General features: G+C 44.7%; 1 protein-coding gene and 1 pseudogene across 10 annotated transcripts in view; one reads left to right on the top strand and one right to left on the bottom strand.

Moving 5' to 3' along the window:
- Positions 1-18,162, top strand: part of ANKRD11 (ankyrin repeat domain 11) — a 199,414-nt gene that overhangs the window by 147,034 nt on the left and 34,218 nt on the right. For 6 of the 10 annotated variants that reach the window (XM_023537683.1, XM_023537684.1, XM_023537689.1 and 3 more), the window contains one exon: positions 10,111-10,258. In XM_023537683.1, coding sequence (XP_023393451.1) covers positions 10,172-10,258 — 87 coding nt within the window. In that variant the 5' untranslated portion in view covers positions 10,111-10,171. Of the gene's footprint in view, positions 1-2,336; positions 2,468-10,110; positions 10,259-18,162 lie in introns of those variants that run through there. The other 4 variants (XM_011371868.2, XM_023537682.1, XM_023537685.1 and 1 more) reach the window with 3 other exon arrangements.
- LOC111746666 lies at positions 10,653-10,769 on the bottom strand (annotated as a pseudogene).

The following is an 18,162-nucleotide window of genomic DNA, read 5'->3' on the forward strand; positions in this document are numbered from 1 at the left end:
TCACATAGGATGCTGAGGCCACTTGAGGGAGACCAGTCCTGCAACAAGGTCAGATAACCAACCTTCCACTTTTTAAAGTCCTGCCAGAGCGTAGTGTGTACCATGTTTTGAACATATACAGCTTTTTAAATAAACTATATGTATTGTGAAATGTAACATAACACCCCAAAGTCCACAAAGTAAAAATGTACATTCACTTATCACGAAGAACACATGTGTATAACCCCTCACTTAGAAACCCTCTCTGGTCACCCTCCCAGTCATGATGCCCCAGCCCCCACTATTTTTCATACTTCCATGACAATCACATCCTTACTTTTGTTATAGTCATGTCACCTAAGCATGCATTTCTAAGCACTGTAGATTAGTGCTTAGCATTAGTTGTGAGATTCACCCAGGTTATTTGTGTATTGTCACTGCCGTATAGTATTCCATATCACCATCACAGTATCATACTACTATTGCGGGCCTCTTACAGACATTGCCACAGTGTACATTCTTGTACCTGTTTCCTGGTGTGTTTGTGCTTACATTTCTTTTGTCTGTATGCCCAGAGTGAAATTACTGGATTGGTGTATGTATGTTCAGTCTGAATAGGTAGTGCCATACTTGTTGCAGCGGTTCACATTCCCATTAGAATGTATTAAATGTTGTACATTTTCCCTGATACTTGATATTGTATTTTGATTTTTGTTTGCAATCCTTGATTGTTAAAGAAGCTGATGGCTTTTCATCTACGTATTGGCCTTGTGGGCTTCCTCTTTTGTGAAGTGCCTAAATCTCAAGTCCATTTGTGTATTGGATGGTTTGTCTTCTTATTGGTTTGTAGAAGCTCTTTATATATATTTTGGACAAGAGCTGTTTGTCAGGTATATGTGTAAGAAATATTCTCCTTTGGGAAAGTGACTTTAAATGAACAGAACTTGTTACTTTCAAAGTGTTCAAATTTTCAAACTTTTTCTTTATGGTTAGTGTTTTTAGTTAAAAGATCTTTTTTTATACCTTAAAGTTGTGAAGCTGTACTTAATGGCTGTGCCTTTTACATTTAGATCTGTAATCTGTTTGGAATTGATTTCTGGATATTGTGTAAGGTGGGAATCATGTCGTGTTTTTCCATATGGATGTCCATGTCCCATAATCACTGACGGATAAAATTGTCTTTCCTGCTCTGTGGTGCCTTGGTTTGAAGTTGGTCAGCCTGTGTCAGCACCATGGTGTTTTAGCATTGTTGCTTCAGTGTTTAAATAACTTTGACTTTAATTTTGAGGTTCTTTCCTTTCAATTTTAAATCTATTTGCAAGAGTTTTCAAAAAGACTTTTCTCCTTTTTTTCTTATGACAATTTGGGCTTCTGCGCAATAGTCATTTCATACTTTCACAAAACTGCTTTCCTGGTTTGGGTTCATCATTTCCTGGTAGCAAGTCTTTTCCTGCCCTTGTTGCTCGTAGAAGTTCCCAGATGTCTTGGACTTGAGAATTAGTGAGGACCCCACAGAGCTTTTGTTATAGCTTTCAAATTCTTGTATTAAAACATAGTCTTAAAAGTATAACAATTTTTAAGTATTTAGTTCATTAAAAAATAATAAGGGTATTATATATAAATATAACTTTTTACTAAAAAATGTTTTACAAAATAAATCACAGAAATTTAGCAAAAAAAGTGTGTCATTGTTTATATATATCTGCAAATCTTAGTATCTGGCCTAAATAAAAGACAGCTGGACATTGCTGCCTGTGTCTGCACTCCATCTATTGCATTCTGCTGTTTTGTTTAAAATGCATTAAAAAAATCCAGCCTCTCACAGACATGTAGTGGGAAATGGGAGACATTGGGAGCCCTTCTCACATTGTCGTGGATTTTACTTTGACAAGAGTTGAAGCTCAAGCTCTTTAAAAACCCTCTTGGTTCGGTGTTGGCACTGCAGTCTTATCAGTGTGTTCTGTGCATGTCTCCTGTATGTGGTTCCGTAATACCCCATATTGGTCATTTGGAAAATACTGGTTCACTGAGTTATGCAAATCTTCCAAATGTTGACGTTTCATTATACATAATTTAAAAAATAACCTTTTTATATCACCACCAATCTCATTAAAATGTATTTAAACATTGGGATGCTGTCAAGCTAATGGAGGTGGATACAAGTTTCCCAAAATTCAGATTTCACTTGAAAGCTCAAGTTTTATTATTGGCCACAACTACCGTTAATTTTCCTTGAAGTGATAGATTCAGTTTCTTAATTTTTGAGAACATAACTGCCAGATACCCAGTTATGTTCTTAGTAATAATAGTGTCTGAAAGAATCTTTTAAGTAAAATTTGTGTTCCATGAAAATGCAGTCTGTTCGGCTAGCAAGTCACATACTTGCAGAAGTTTCTCTTCAGATAAGTGTTGTGCCTTGATATGCAGCAGAAGTGCTTCACACATACTTCAGTCCTGTCTCACAGTATTGGAAAGACAGGGATTCAAGGTTAGTAAACTTTATAATTTTTGCTGCTCTGTCAAGGAGAGTCATAAACAACACTGGCCTGTTTTATAGCAATTATGTGACAGTGAGGAGCACAGGGACTGTTAGGACCTGGCCTTCTTCTTTCAGGGGCTGGGCCATGTGTCCCTTGGGCCATGCAGGTAGCTCTCGATATTATTATGAAAAAACATTGTTGGCCTCATAGGGTCCTGAAAGGGTCCAGGCAACACTGAGAACCTCTGTACTAGAGGGGAGCCTGGGTAAGAAATTCCTTAGGGCCATGGGCTGTCCAGTCTGCCTACTCTTACCAGAGGGAAGATGTCTGTAGACAAGGACTGCAATCTGGGTGTTGCCAAGGTCCTGTAAAACTTTATTTATGGACATGGAAATTCTGATTTCATGCAATTTTCACATGTCACAAAATATTAGCCTTGATTTTCTTTGACTTCTAACGATTTGAAATACAAAACCTGCTCTCAGTGCTTACACAAACAGGGAGATGGCTGGCTCTGGCCTGAGACTGTAGTCTACTTACCTGGTTGGAGGTGGAGGTGCAGGGTACAGGGGAGGTTAACTTTACTTTTCTGCATGCTTGAAAATGTCTTCAGTTTGCTCTTACTTTGACTGACAGTATGGCTAAATTTGGTATTTCAGTGTGGAAATAATTTTCTCAGGACCAGGGCTTCATTGTCATCTGGCATTCATAGAGTTGTTGAGAATTCTGATGCAATCAGAATATCACTCCCTCAGGAGGACCTTAGCACTGCCCCCGCCCTCCTGTCCTCGGTGGGCGGGATTTCTGGAGGCCAAGCTGGATGGCTCAGTTCATTCCTGTTGTGCCCTCGGATTCTTTCCCTTTAAAGAGCCATGTCTTCAGCTGTTTTCTTTTGTAATGCCTTTGCCTTTGGATGACAGTGGGTTTTTGGATGAATTCTGTAGAACTTACGTTTTATCTTATTTAAAAATTTTCGACCTTTTTTTCTGTCTCCTTGAATTTTTCTGCTCTCCTAAAACCAAGATTGCTTCTAATTCTTTGTTTCTCTTTTGTAGCAAAAGACTGCTTTGTTCAGTGTCTGTATGTTCTGCAGTAGGGGATCATGACGTTCTCTGCACTCCTGCTGGGATGTGTGCTTGTTCATGCTGGTCTTTCTCTCAGGCTGCCTGTTTTCTTTCTGTAGTTGCAGCTAAGATGGATAAAGTACCCTGGGTCTGGTGGGTCTTCCTTGACCACTGGTGTATGTGGCCTGTACAGGGTGGCCCGGGCTGTTGACCCTGTGTCCTGCTCCACTGTGCCCTCCCTCGCAGAGCTGTTCCAGCTGGCTGAGCCCATGGGCCCACAGTGCCTGTGGGAACTTTCACAGGCTGTGCCTTTTTCCACTCACATTCCAGCTCTGATCCATATGAGGCCAGTAAAAATGCCTATGATTCCCCATAGTTTCTTGCTATTAGCTTGACACTTAAAATGGCAGAATCAGGCTAAAATTCCTAGGAGTTTTGCTAAGGCTTAGGCATTGCAATAGTGCCTGTCACCTTCACGCATTAGATTTTTTCTTGGAGGGAGGAACCTGTTTCACGTGTGCTGTGTCTCTTGCCCATGTAGAGGGATTTACACTGTGACATTGTGTGTAGAGAAGGGAAGAGACTGTGTGATAGTTGGGATGGTCAGCTTAGACAAAGCCCCAGAGTGTACTTACTGGAGTGTGGGTGGGGGCTGGGTCTGATGGTAACTCTCTTACTTGAACACTGTTTGAAGCACTTTTGGGAAGGAACACACCTCGTCATCCTTATCCAGAGACTTCTGTCATATTTGTCCCACCAGCCCTCTAACTATTTCTTCAGGCCCACAGATGATGGGTCCCAGGGCAGGTGGAGGTGAGAAGGAAATTCTACCAGATGGACATCATGTGGAACTTTTGTGGGCTTTGGGCGACTTGAGATGTGGACAGGTACAGGGCTTGGTGGCCTTTCCTGCCCGGTGTGACTGTGAGGCAGGGGCCTGGCTAGAGACAACTGTTGGTTCCCTCCAGACTAAGTGGATTTTTGTTTGGGCTCTGACATGTGGCTGCCAGATAATTGGTAAATTCCTTGAGCCAGGAGCATAGGCACCCCCTGCCTTCCTTTCAGGGAATGTAACAGCGTCTCTTTTTAGAAAACACTCCATATTCTCTTGAGTGCTTTCCTGAATGGTCTTCGTGTCCCCAACACCTTGTGAAATTGGAACAGTTGCCTTTCACTTTGGAGGTAGAGGAACAGATCCTGCACCCAGCAGCTTGTCCCACACAGGAGCTGGTCAATGGCAGAGGCAGGGCTCAGATCAGCTGTGCTATTCCTTGGCCACCTTTGCACTACTATGCAGACATTTCCTAGGTATTCAGCTTCAAGTCTGTGTGTGTCCCAGAGCACTATGAAGTATTTCATTCTGAAGTGAACTAGAGCATCCCTAAATTTACAGTGAACTTTTTCTGTTACTAGAGAGGATTTAGGCTGCACATATGTCTGATCAGGGACAGCTAGGTCACCTCCTGGGAGAAAATGGTCTTCTGGGAGTGAGAATTGATGGTCACTTATTGGGTTATGGTCAACTGTGAGCATGTTGATCAGAAAGCCCCAGAACCCAGGTTCAGACAGCCTCAGAATGTTCTAGAAGGGATGACTGCAAGCTATGAAGACTCTCTCCACTCTGATGGCTATTGGGTGGTCCTGGCCTCTTCCTAGGTGTAACAGTGAATGCCCAGCATTGAGCGGGGAGGTCTGCACGTCAGAACAGCCCCTGCCCTCTTATAGTATCCATAGAAGCAGCAGCCATCTAGAGCCTGGCTCCTGATGTGTGGGGAGTAAGCCTTTCGAGGAGGCCTCACAGTGTTGATGAGAGTTGCTTGTGGTCCTATGTCATCTGTATCATTCCCTTGGCTGGCATGACCCCTTCCTGAAGCGGAGGGAGACGCTGACTGGGTAGAAGGGGACAGGCAAGCTGGTATGGAGCCCGAGGGACCAGCAGCCTCTGGGAGGGTTAGAATGACCAAACAGATGGAGGAGGACAGAGTGCATCTGAGCCTTTGTTTTCATCCAATTTGTCATGAGAAATAACAAAATTAAGAAGGACCAAGCTCCTGTTGGCCCTGGAACTCACCAGATGGGTCCTGTGAGGCATGGGATATAGATTGAACCACTGCATCCAGCTGACCTTTTAGAAACTCAACTGGAATGTGTCAGTGGCAGATCTGAACTCTGTCTCTCTCTTTTTAATTAATTAATTTTTATGGTGACATTGGTTAACGAAATCCAAAGTTTCAGCTGTACACTTTAACAGTAAGGCATATATATGTTTACACTGCGTGTTCACATCCCATCGTTAGATTTCTTTCTGTCACCACATATTTGACCCCCTTTACCCTGTCTACCTCCCCCGCTCCTTTGTCTCTTGTTTTTAACAGCCTTCGTGAACCCCTTTTCAATGACTGCTCCTAAAGAGATGAGTCTAGTATGCTGGGATACACCAGACCCTGAAGAAATAGTAGTGGTCATTGTTCTGGTATTCCTAATTAGTGTGAATATTGAGATGTTTATAACAAGCATTACACCCAGACACGGGGATCCTGGGAGTGAGGTGCCCAGATGGTCTTGGCTGTCATTGTGGAGGTGGGCTCAAGAAACATGTTTTATAGAAAAGAGAACAGTATTCTGGATGACATTCCTACCCCCACAGTGTCCCCAGTCCTTGGGGAAGGGCTGGGGAGGAGCCTAGAGGATAGCAGCTTTTTCAGAAGTGAGCGAGGACTGTGGGCCAGCAGCCCAGGACATAACATGCTTGGCCAGCTGCCAACATGTAACGTCCCTCAGGCCAGCCTGGTTGAGGTGTGGACCCACCCCTCACTCTGTGACAGATTTCATGGAATTAGCTGATTGGTTGTTCACAAAATAAAAATACTGGCAAGTGTCTCCTTGTAGCAAGGGTCAGCTGCCTGTGGTAGGAGCATGTGCCAGACTCTGGATCAGAGGAATTTGACCCAAAGACTTATACCCTGAAGTTTCATTGTTTTTAATTTTACAGCAACAGGCTACATGGCGGACCATTTCATGGTTGCACAGCACTCAAGAAATAATGGGTGTATCTTTGAGCCACTACTTTGTGCGCTTAACCTATACCTTGTGATGTCATCTCCTGGGCCATGGTGAGCATAGCTCTTTACTAGCGCATCTGTGCGTCCACATCGGAACTTAGTCCAGCTGTAATGCCTGCTTGTAAAATATCTCATTCTCTGGGCTCTGAGGGCACTTTGAAAATGGAAGAAATCCTGGATGAACAAGTTCTGAACTCATATCACTACTTCCTTTGGCCCTGTAGCTTCTGTAGTTGTTTCTAAAGATAATTACGATTTGGAGTTTGGAGGCAGTTGTTCTGGACACGTCGTATTTTCTTCATGCTGTCTGGTAGCCATTGTGCTACCTTTCCCAGGGTAAGAGGGAAGAGTGGGAGAAAGAGGCACATGCCTTTTAGTGCAGGAGCCTCAAAACTCCACTTTGAATAGAGAGACCACCCAGCAGAGCAACTCAGGGACACTGAGTGAAATCAGCTGTTTGAAGAATGAAGTGTCTGTCCTTATGCTCTCCTGGTCAAGATGCTGTGAAGTGGACTGTGAAATCAGGGTCTAGGAACCGTGAGGTTTGCACTACTGCCATGCCTGGGCTATTATTCTTGGTGTTTCCTGCACATTCTCCACAGACTCAGGTGTGTTCACATCCAGAAACTGGAGGGTCGAATATCCCATGATTACTTGGCTCAGTTTTTCCATCATAAGAGCAGGCAGTCAGGATTTTTTAAAAATTTAACTTCTGGATAATCTAAATTTCTAATGAAACTGCCAGTGAGTTCCCAGACAGCTGTGAGTTTCAACAGCTGTCCCTGAATCAGGCTCTGAGATGCCATTCCTCCAGGCTGACATGCTCCAGTTCTGTAGTGGAAATTGGAGGAGAATGTAGAATTCATAGTTTCAAGTAGAGATAGAAAATGTCACTTCTGGCCTTAGCCATTACAGCGTATAAATGGAAATACCCTGTTTACCTGCATTGTGTGTTGGGGGACGAAGTGTCAGGAAGTGAATAAAATTTGTCAGCCTTGTCCCTCTCCCCAAAATAAATTTAGATTGTGTTCTTAGGTCAAGTAAGCACCAAGGGGATACTTTGTGACATTTTTTCAATTTATATGGAAAAATAAGATAGGATCTCTAGAAGGCATAGTGAAGGGCAGATCGGTCTTCGGCACACAGGGAGCAGGAAGAGTAGGAAACTGCCACTTACAGAATGCTTTTGAACATGCGTTTCAAAAGCCACAGTTTATACATAATAGAGGCTGTTTAATTCCAGGTGAGTTAGTTATAAAAATTACTCATCCAGAATGGCAGAGCACAAAGGCATGTGACCGTGGGAAAAGGACATGAAACTGTGCATGCGATTTGGTTTGTATAAAGTATTTTTTAACTTGTGACAATGAAAATAATGCATGAGAAAGGAAGACAGTGGCTTTTAGGAAGATGAGGTAGATGTACTTTTTCCCTATTCCTCCTGCTAAGTGCAACTAAAACCCTGGATGTGATGAATGGAACAAGCATAGGAGGACTGGGAAGTAAAGAAAAAGATGACTCGTGTTATAGAAATGTCAATGTCAGACATGGTCTGATCAGGTCAGTGCGACCACAGGCAGAAATGTGGAAGGAAGTTGATTCTTTGCACAGGTCCCTGAGAGAGGTCACAGTGTGCCACACAGGGCTAGCCAGGAGCAGAAGACAGGAGTGAGAAGAATGTTCTGGCCAGAATCTTTGTTGGGGTTTCTGCAGGAAGACAAGGCAGGATGGGGTGAGCAGTTTAGGATTGACTAGTGTGAATAATTCTGTGGACTGTGAGGTATAGGGTTGTCTGTATTGCCTGTCGACTGGGATGTTACGTTAGGGTAAATAATTCGCTTATTTGAGATAGGGGCTGGTTAGTGGTTTTGAGTGCACTTCCACTTCAGGAGCCCTTGGCTGTCTCTAAGAAAGGGCTAGCTACTCCTGGGAGGGGCAGTCTCTCCCAGACAGCAAACTTATTAAGATGTCAAAACATTATAAAATACAGAAGATAAAAACATGGCGAATATAGCATCTGTCCTGGGATTTCCTGAGAAATGCAGGGCAGGATCTCAGGCTCATGTGGAGGGTGCTCAGTAAGTAGGAGTTGGGCACCAAAGCTGCCTGGCCATTCTCTGAGGACTCCCTCAGGCATCACATGGCTGCCTTCTGACCATTTTATTTGGGAGAAGTTGATGAATTGGGTGTGCTTGGTGCTTTCTGAGAAGCATGATTATCACCTAACCTTTTTTTGGGGGGGGGGAGGGCGGGGGAGGCAGTGTGGGAAGTGAGCTGCTTTCTCAGGTGGTAAGTGGTATTGAGGCCCTGGCTGAGAGAATGGTGGATAAGACATATAGGACCTGAGGGACAAGTGCGGCACCTTGGCCGTGACTTTGCCCAGGTGGGAGAGCCACTGCAGAGCACGTATGGCACCAAATCCTAAGAGCAGGGCCAGAGCTGTTGGGACCCAGCATGCAAGCTGAAGTCTGGGTACTGGCCACCACCACTCAGAAGTATGGCCTTCACCTTTGTAGGTTGGTCTTTTCTGCAGCTGAGAAATGCTTGCCTCACAGTGTTCTCCATCATGTAGTGTAGACTGACGACCTGGGTGGTGCATCCTAAGCATTCTTTCTGGGCACCAGTCAGAACAGCTGGTTTTGTTTGGTCCATTCTGTTGCATGAGTTCGAGATTGCCTGGGGTTCTCCCCCCGCCACTTTCAAGTATACAGTACATTGGTTAGACACTTATATAGTTCATTAAATGATCCCCCTATTTGCTCCTCCTCTGCTCTGGCTCTCCACTTAGCCAATATAGTAATGCTAACTGCATTCCCTCCCTATGCCATGCTCCCCATCCCCATGGCCATCTGTCAGCTGCTAATTTGTACTTTCTTAACCCTTCACCCCATTCTCCCAACCTCCATCCCCTCTGTCACCAAATTGTCTTCTATGTTTGTGAGTCAGTTTTTGATTAGTTTGTTCTTTTTGTTCCTTAGATTCCACATATAAGTGAAATCACATGGTATTATCTTTGTCTGACTTATTTCACTCAGCGTAATAACCTCTAGGTCCATCCATGTCATTGTAAATGGTAGGATTTCATGTTTTTAATGGCTGAGTAATATTCCATTGTGTATATGAACCACATTTCTTTCTTTCTTTTTCTTTTTTAGGCGAGGCAACCCTTTGTTGACCTCACAGATTGCAAAGACTTTGTCAGCTTACAATCCCTTATTCATTCATTCATTCATTTTTACTCTAATAGCACTTGGTCTTCCTAGGCGATCTCCCATCCAAGTACTAACCAGGTCCGAACCTGCTTAACTTCTGAGATCAGATGGGATTGGGCTTGTTCAGGATGGCTTGGCTATAGACGGACCATAACTTCTTTATTCAGTCGTCTGTTGATGGGCATTTAGGTTGCTTCCATATCTCGGCTATTGTAAATTGTGCTGCCATGAATATTGGGGTACATAGATCTTTAGAGATTGCCTGGGTTTTGAGTTCAGCAAATCTTAACCCTCTTTGTCCTCTCTTTTGAAGCAGACGGTTGATGATGAAGCGATGGCTGTATAAATGAAGATCAAGTGAGGGGAGAAGAACGATGCCCAAGGGTGGGTGTTCTAAAACACCACAGCAAGAAGAATTTTCTCTCAGCAACGACATGGTGGAGAAACAAACGGGGAAAAAGGTAACACTTGGCCTGGTTCTTCTCTCTTCCTCCTCTTTGCCCACTTCCTCTCCTCATCTCTTCTCATCCTTGCCCTCCTCTCTTCCCCACATTCATCTATCCTCAGCACATTCACTTTGTTTAAACAAGGATAAGGGCTAGGAATGTCACCTTGCCCTCTTTGGTTGTCTCTGCAGCAGAGTCATGTCTTTTATCAGTCCTTTCTTTGTTGGGCCTGCCTCAGCAGCCAGCAATGGAACAGTAAGTAGTTGCGTGGATAGATGTGGAGAGGAGTGATCTTGCCAAAGGGGTCTTGCTTTCCTTTAAGGATGTGTTTATTATTTGGGGCCCAACGTTAGACTTTATTATTTATTTGTTCGTTCGTTTGTTCGTTCATTCATTCATTCACTCATTACGCCTACGCGCCCAGTCTTCCTAGGTGGTCTCCATCCAAGTACTAACCAGGCCCGACCCTGCTTAGCTTCCAAGATCAGACGAGATCGAACATGTTCAGGGTGGCATGGCTGTAGACTAGACTTTAAATAATAGGTTTATGTTTGAGATAACCTCGATTTGGCCTCACATTTTTGTCTCCTAGGACCATAGGATTCTTTTCATGATTTCAGTGAGACTGAATCTGACATTTAACCGTATTTGAATTATCCAGACTATGGGATAATTTAAATTCCAATCTGGCTTGTTCTCAATGTGGATAGGAAAATGGGATATAATTTAAAATCACTGTATCTTATTAACGTGCTCTTAACACTGGGCTCTGGGGTGCATACTTCCTGTCCTGAAGTGGGGGGGTGACATTGGGCTCTGAGGTACATACTTCCTGTCCTGAAGTGGAGGGTGACATTGGGCTCTGGGGTATGTACTTCCTGTCCTGAAGTGTGGGGTAGCACTGGGCTCTGGGGCATGCACTTCCAAACCCTGCAGTATGGGGTGACCTGTGCTCTGAAGAGTGTACTTCCCATCCTGTAATATGGGGTGACACTGGGCTCTGGGGAGTGCATTTCCCATTCTGCAGTGTGGGTGACACTGGGCTCTGGGGCACACACTTCCTATTTTGCAGTGTAGGATGAACTGAGTTCTGGGGTGCAAACTGCCTGTTTTGGTGTGGGATGACACTGGGCTCTGGGACACACAGTTTCTGTCCTGCATTGTTGGGTGACACTGAGCTCTGGGGTTTGCACTTCCTGCTCTGCAGTGTGAGGCTGCCCAGTGAATGTGGACTTGGAATCAGAAGGAAGTTCAAGCTCAGGCACTGCCATTTATCTCTTTGTGTCTATGAACAAATCAGTTATCTGCCCTAAGACTTGGTTTCCTCATCTCTACTGTAGGAACAAGAACATCTCATGCAGTAGTGGTAAAGTGAGGTAACAGTGCTGACTTTCCCATGGGGTCACCACCCTGTGGTCACCATCCTTTAGTCTTGATGTTTCTTGGTGCCTTTTCCTTCTCTCTGGATACCCATGTGGCAAGCCATTCACACTGACCAGTCTGACTCTCAGCCGCAGGCCTCAGTGCTCAGGGGTCACTTCTCACAGTTCCTGGTTACCAGTCTTTCAAGCTGCTTCTCCTTGCCCTCTTGCCAGCGCCCATCAGTCCTAACACTTGGGTATGAACAGAAGCTCTGGGACAACTGTTTGTCCCGTCTCTGCCGGTACCTCCTGCTGCTGTTAGTTCATGCCAGCATCTCTAATGACACCCTGGGTTTGATGGGGTATGAGGTTAGCATGTTTTCCACATGAGAAAATTAGTGAGCAAAGCCATGTATTCATTTAGTTTAGGTTAAACATGAAGCAATTCGTGAACGTTGATGTGCTTAGGTGCTCGTCAGAATGACCAGGAAGGCCTCTGAGACCCTGAGCAGTTATGTCGACACATCCTATCCTACTTGCTCTATCCCTCAGTGCCTTATGCCTTACATAGGAACAGGTGTGAGCTACAGCATGGAACTGCAGGTCAGCTGAGGCTCAAGCTTGGTCTGAGCATGCATGGGAACGCACACGTGTCTGTGAGGCCTGTGGATGGTTTGGGTGCAGCTTCGGATGGATGTGTGCTGCTGTGCCCATGAGGAGATGTAGCAGTGTACACTGTGTAGCGTGAGAATTCCCACTCCGGTGGCTAAGAGCCTCTAAGTGTTGGGATTCTTTCACAATGAACAGGCCAGACTACCCTTGATAACATCATAGTTCCCAGGTCTATGTATGGATTTTCCTTGCAAGAGGATCGTGTAGCTGTGGGCACAGGATGAGTGAGAGGACCACCTGTGCCACTCCTGTGCTGGAGGCCAGTGTAGCCCCATCCATCTGCTTTCTCTGCCTCCAAGCTGGATCCTCAGGAGCTCCAGATTGCTATCCCCACTGGCCTGGGTCTCCATGAAGTGGAATTGAGGCTAGGCCTGTCCAGAAGGGCTTCCCAACTGAGGCCAACACTGGAAAAGATACATAGTGCCTGCCTGGGAGATGGCAGCTGCGTGGGCCTTGTGGGCACTTGTTCCAGGGGCAGTGGGCAGGCCTCCTCCTCGTCTTCTAACATGAGGCTTATTCTGGGCTGGTTTGCATGGTTTTCTTTTACTTGAGAAGAATAGAGACTTGAGTAGACTGAACTGGCTCTGGTGTGGTCATTGTGAGCAGCAGGTATATGTTTGCCGCAGGACATGTGGATTTGCTTTGGTTTTTTTTAAATCAGTAAGGTAGCTTTGTACCTTTTTTTTTTTTTAAAAAAAACTACCGAAAATGAAACCAGACATTTTCCTCATGTAGGGAGACAAATTCTGACATTGAAGATGCCACATAATGGAGCCAGGCACTTAGTGTTGACAAGCTCTTCCTCCAGGCCTCCTCCTAGGACCCTGCCCAGGAAATGCTGTTTCCCCCGCAGCAGACCACAGAATCCCAGAACATCCAAGCTGGAAGGATCCTGAGAAGGAACCAGCAAGCCCTTCTGTGGCTGAGGGTGTTAACGTGCGGAGAATCCAAGGGATGCCATGGTATGAGGCCAGCCAGTGAGAAATGACCCCCTGACTCCCATGCTGGGGCCCTCTCACACCAACCTTTCTCTCTTTCACATAAGATCCTTTTCTCTGTACTCTTTCACACACCTCTCAGAGGAGACCTGCCCAAAAGCTCAGGGTTACTCCAAGTTTACATGGTAGCGAAGTTCATTTTCTTCTGCGATACACTAGTGGTTCTCAAAGTATGTTCTCAGGTAACCAGCAGTAGAATCACCTGGGAACCTTTTAGGAACGCACGGAGATCAGAAACACTGAGGGCGCGCACTTGCCCCCTGTTTTAATGACCCCTTCAGAGACATGGTGAATGTCCTGGTCTGAGAACTGTATGGCTACAGTGTTACCACAAGCTGTAACATCTAACCCCACTGTTCTTAGAGGAAACCCCTCAGGGCTGGTCTGTAGAAGTTACACTGAGCCTCCTTGAAGGCCAGCAGGCCAACCTCTCCTTGGGGGATGAGGCCCGTCTCCAGAGGTGGCCTTGTTAGTCCTATGAGTGGGGGTGCTGTAACCCCGTGATCTGGCCACCTTCATCCAAGAGGAGTAACTATATAAGTGACCTCAGTTTTGAAGCTGGAAGGGCGTGATTGATGTAGCCTTGGCCTGTAGCTGCTGCTTCCTGTGGTTTTATGGGCAGTTCTTGGACAAGGCCACAGTAAACGGAGTCCACGGGACTGTAGATCTTCATGCTCCTTCTGATCCTGGGAGAGTTCTGGGAGCAGATTCCAAAAGAAATCCATTGAAAAACAGAAGGTTATGTTCCAAAAATGAAATCACAGAAAGGATGATGGTGGGTCCACTTACCATGGATCTTAGGCCCCCGAGAGTGTTGGCTCTTTTCAGGTTTCAGACAGGCTTTCTGGTGGCAGTGAAGTCAGATTATTGTCAGATGGACTCCTGTGGTCTCTCTGACCTAGAGAATCTTGGTTGTTGGGATTTCTGCCTGCCTGCCTGCCTGTCTATTTTGCGAGGGCAGAGGGAAATAGAGAAGAACTGCAGAGGAAATGAGATGTGCCAAGCTCAGGGCCTGTTCTACTCCCAGACCAGTCCTGGAGCTGGAGAGCAGGTTGCACATCACTTACAAGTTTCTGCTCATTTACCTACAAGGGCTTCTCCAACTGCTGATTTAAATTGAGCAGCACCTGCCTGCCCTGCACCCTCTCTGCTCTTTACACTATGTGATCCTCCTCTGTAGTATTTAACTCCCCTCTGACACCCCTGCATTTGCTTGTCTTGTGATCTCCCATCATGAGTAAGCTCTCAGGAGGAGCCACTTTGTGTTCTAACAATGCTGTATATGCTGGGCACTCACTAGACATTATTGTGCAAATGATGACACCCTCAGATGTTCAAATCCAATTTCACAAATGAAGGCAGGTCAGACCTCTGAGAAATGAGAGACACACAGATTGGAAAGAAAAGAGTGACGCTGTTTTTTCTCCCAAATGACATGATCATGTATGGAGAAAATCCTAAGAAATCTACACAAAAGCTCCAAGAACTAAGGAGTGAGCTTAGCAAGGTTACATAATATAGAGCCAGTATGCAAAATATGTGTCTGAATATTATTAATGAACAATCGGCTACTAAAATTTAAAAATACTTTATAGTAGTGTCAGAAATATGGATTATTTAGGGATAGATTTGATGAAAGATGTGCCAGACCTATACCCTGAAAGCTATAAAACATTGCTGAGAGAAATTAGGCAGACCTAAAAAAATGGAGAGTTAACATCATGTTTACTTATCAAAAAACTCTTAATATTGTTTAGATACCATTTCTCCCCCAGTTGATCTATAGATTCACTATAATGCCACTCAAAATCCTTGTGGGCTTTTTGGTAAGAATTAAGTAGCTGATTCTGAAGTTCATATGGAAATTCACAGGACCTAGAATAACCAAAACCTTTTTGAAAGAGAACAGAGTTGGAGGACATAATCTGATTTCAGTCTTTACTATAAAGCTACAATAATAAGATAGTGTGGCATTGGCCTAAGACAGGCACTCATACATGTAGGGTCAATGCTTTTCAACAAAGATGCTAAGGCAACTCACTTGGGAAAGGATAATCTTTTCAACAAATGGAGGTGGAACAATTAGATTGACATATTTATGTTGTTTTTAGTGGCTAATATAATTTTCATTCCTATTGGATTCTTTCACTGTTGGTCATTTATAGATAAGAGTTTACCATAGTTAAGATAGTTCCAGGGCGAATGTGTCAAGTAGACTTATGACCATCTTCCAAACAATTATTACAACTTTTCCCCCTGCGTGGGGCTGTGGCGGATTACAAGCTGGCCTTCCTCTTTGTTCTGTGATGCGTGTAGAGACCCCTCCTCAGGCTTATTGTAAGGATACATGAGATGACACTGGCTGACCGGGTCACCACCTGGTTGTCCTGTGCTAGCTGTTACCGCCCTGGCAGTTTTTATGGCACATTAGGGTCTGACATGGAAGTGGCTGATAAGATTGAATTTGTTTCAGGTGTTCTTTTATCTTTTAGCATTTAGGAAATAAAAACATGTTGTAATGTGTACAATTGGTTCCTGTTATGATTCTTATTTTACTAGTAAAGACAGCTCAGCCCTGCCCCCAGCCCAGCTGCTCAGCAGGGTTCTGAACCCAGGTCTGCCCTGAGAACTGTGCACCCTCTGTATGGCTCAGGGCTGAGCCCCTACTGCACTCCAGGTGCACTGCAGGTGTTTGCTCCTCCCTGTACAGCTAGTAAGGTGAGGAGCTGGGATTTTAAAACTTCTTGTGAACTTTTAGTGAAGGATAAAATGCACATCTTGTATTTTGTTTTTAAAACGTGGGATAACCTCCATCCAGATAAAAATATACCAGCATTGCTAGTCTCCTGGGAGAGTTCCCGTGTAATATAGTCTGCAGTAGCACTTCTGACAGAAGTGACTTCTGTCTGTTCTGACATCTATCACTGTTGATAAGTTTTCACTGTTGGGATTTACATGCGGGGATCAGGTTTTCACTATTACATCTGATTTACAGATTTTTTTCTTATCAGTTCTCTTTATTGCTGTGTAGTATGAATGTTCGTTAATTTATTTATCCATTCTTCTGCTGAGGAACATTTGGGTTCTTTACAGTTTGGGATATAACAGAGTAATGACATGAAGATATGTATATTGGGTATTTTCCTCAATGGTAGATATGGTTTAATAGTTTGTCAAAGTTATTGTACAAGTTCTGCAGTCCCGAGAGATGCAAGAGTTCAGGTTGACCCACATTCCTGCCAACATTTGGTGGTAATGGTTTGATTTTAGTCATGCTCGTAGGTGTGTAGTGGTATCCTGTGGTTTTATTTGTGTTTTTCTTAATGCAGAACACCTTTCTAGATATTAATTGGCTATACAGATATTTTCCTTTGCAAAGTGCATATTCAGATCTTTTGCTCATTAAAAAAAATTGTTTTTCAGTGAATGTGATTATAGTCACCCTTGCCTCACTCCCACTCTCAGAGAAACACCTAGTCTTCTGCACCTGAGCAGTGTCGGCTGTCAGGTCCTGGGTCCCCTTTGTCAGGGTTCCTTCTCTCCATGTGCTGAGATTTCGTTTCAGGATCAGTGTAGAATGTTATCACAGGCCTTTTATGCAGCTATTGAGATCATATGATTTTCTTTATTTTCTTCATGTGGTGAATTACATTAATGTTTGAATTTCTTGCATTCCAGAATACTTTGTTATTGCTATTATTATTTATATTTTTTTTTATATAGCCATAGATCAGATTCACCAACTGGGCCAGGAGTTTTCTTGGTGGGCAAGTGATTATTACAGTTTGAGGTTTTTGCTGGTGGGTTCTGTTCTCGCAGTGCTGGCGTCACAGGTGCAGATAGTGACAGACATCGCTATTTCCTGACACCCTAGGTACACTGGAGGGTGAGATGGCATATCTAGCACCTGTGTGGCTCCATCTTCCAGGAGTCTTTCCTCATTCTAGCCGCATTGTCCATGGCTTGGCTCTGTCCAGTGGCCCTTCTTTATACTCCAGATGCCCTTGGAGCTGGCAGAGCACTCCCTGGTCACTTGAGGGTGTTTCTCATTAATTGCTAAGGTTGGTGGATGCTGAGGCTGATCAGGCTGGAGGACAATCAGGGCCATAGGAAATGGGAATGCAGTGGTGCTTGGTGTTGGCAGTTACCTCCTCCCGGGAGCACCCCAAGGGCTCTGGGGCTGTGAGGGCAGCATGGGTGGCATGGGGGTATGGCTGTGATTGTACCATGCTTACCAACAGCTTCCCTGGGGGAAATAACAGAAAGAAAGTTTGCTGGTGGGGAAGGGAGCATATATTTGTAACAGTACTGTTTTCCACAGTGTACCAATTTTGCTGACCAGTGGGGTAGGCTGTGTGTAGGCTGCCTGTACTACACAGGGTCGATGTACATCCTCCCTGGAGTCTCTCAATGCACTGTGGACTGGGTGGGGAGTTTAGAGTCCTGATGCCTCTACCCACCCCAATCTGTGTGTGCCAGGAGCAAATGAGCCAAAGAGTTGGTTAGAATTTAGAAAATTTCACTGAGCACCCCTACTCAGAATGGTACTGTCCACTGAGGGGTTGGATCCAGGATATCCAGTTGCTATAGCCAGCGAGGCAGTGCTCAATTCATCACCCCACCTCCACACACACCCACGCACCTTTTGCATTTTGAGATAGGGCTGCCCTACCCTTTCCCCTCTCCTAAGGCTCTGCATACTGCCATTTCCACAGGTGACCTCCTTACCTCATGTTGGTACAGCACTGCATGGTGAACAGTTGAATTTACACGGCCAGCATGCACTGAGCCCTCCTCATCCTCTTGAGTGGGCATTGTCTCCCATTTTACAGATGATGACACCGAGACAGACACAGTGCTATACTTGCCCAAGGCTGGCCAGCTGGTC

This window comes from Pteropus vampyrus, unplaced genomic scaffold (assembly GCF_000151845.1).
Source record: "Pteropus vampyrus isolate Shadow unplaced genomic scaffold, Pvam_2.0 Scaffold196, whole genome shotgun sequence".
In the NCBI taxonomy this organism is placed as follows: Eukaryota; Metazoa; Chordata; class Mammalia; order Chiroptera; family Pteropodidae; genus Pteropus; species Pteropus vampyrus.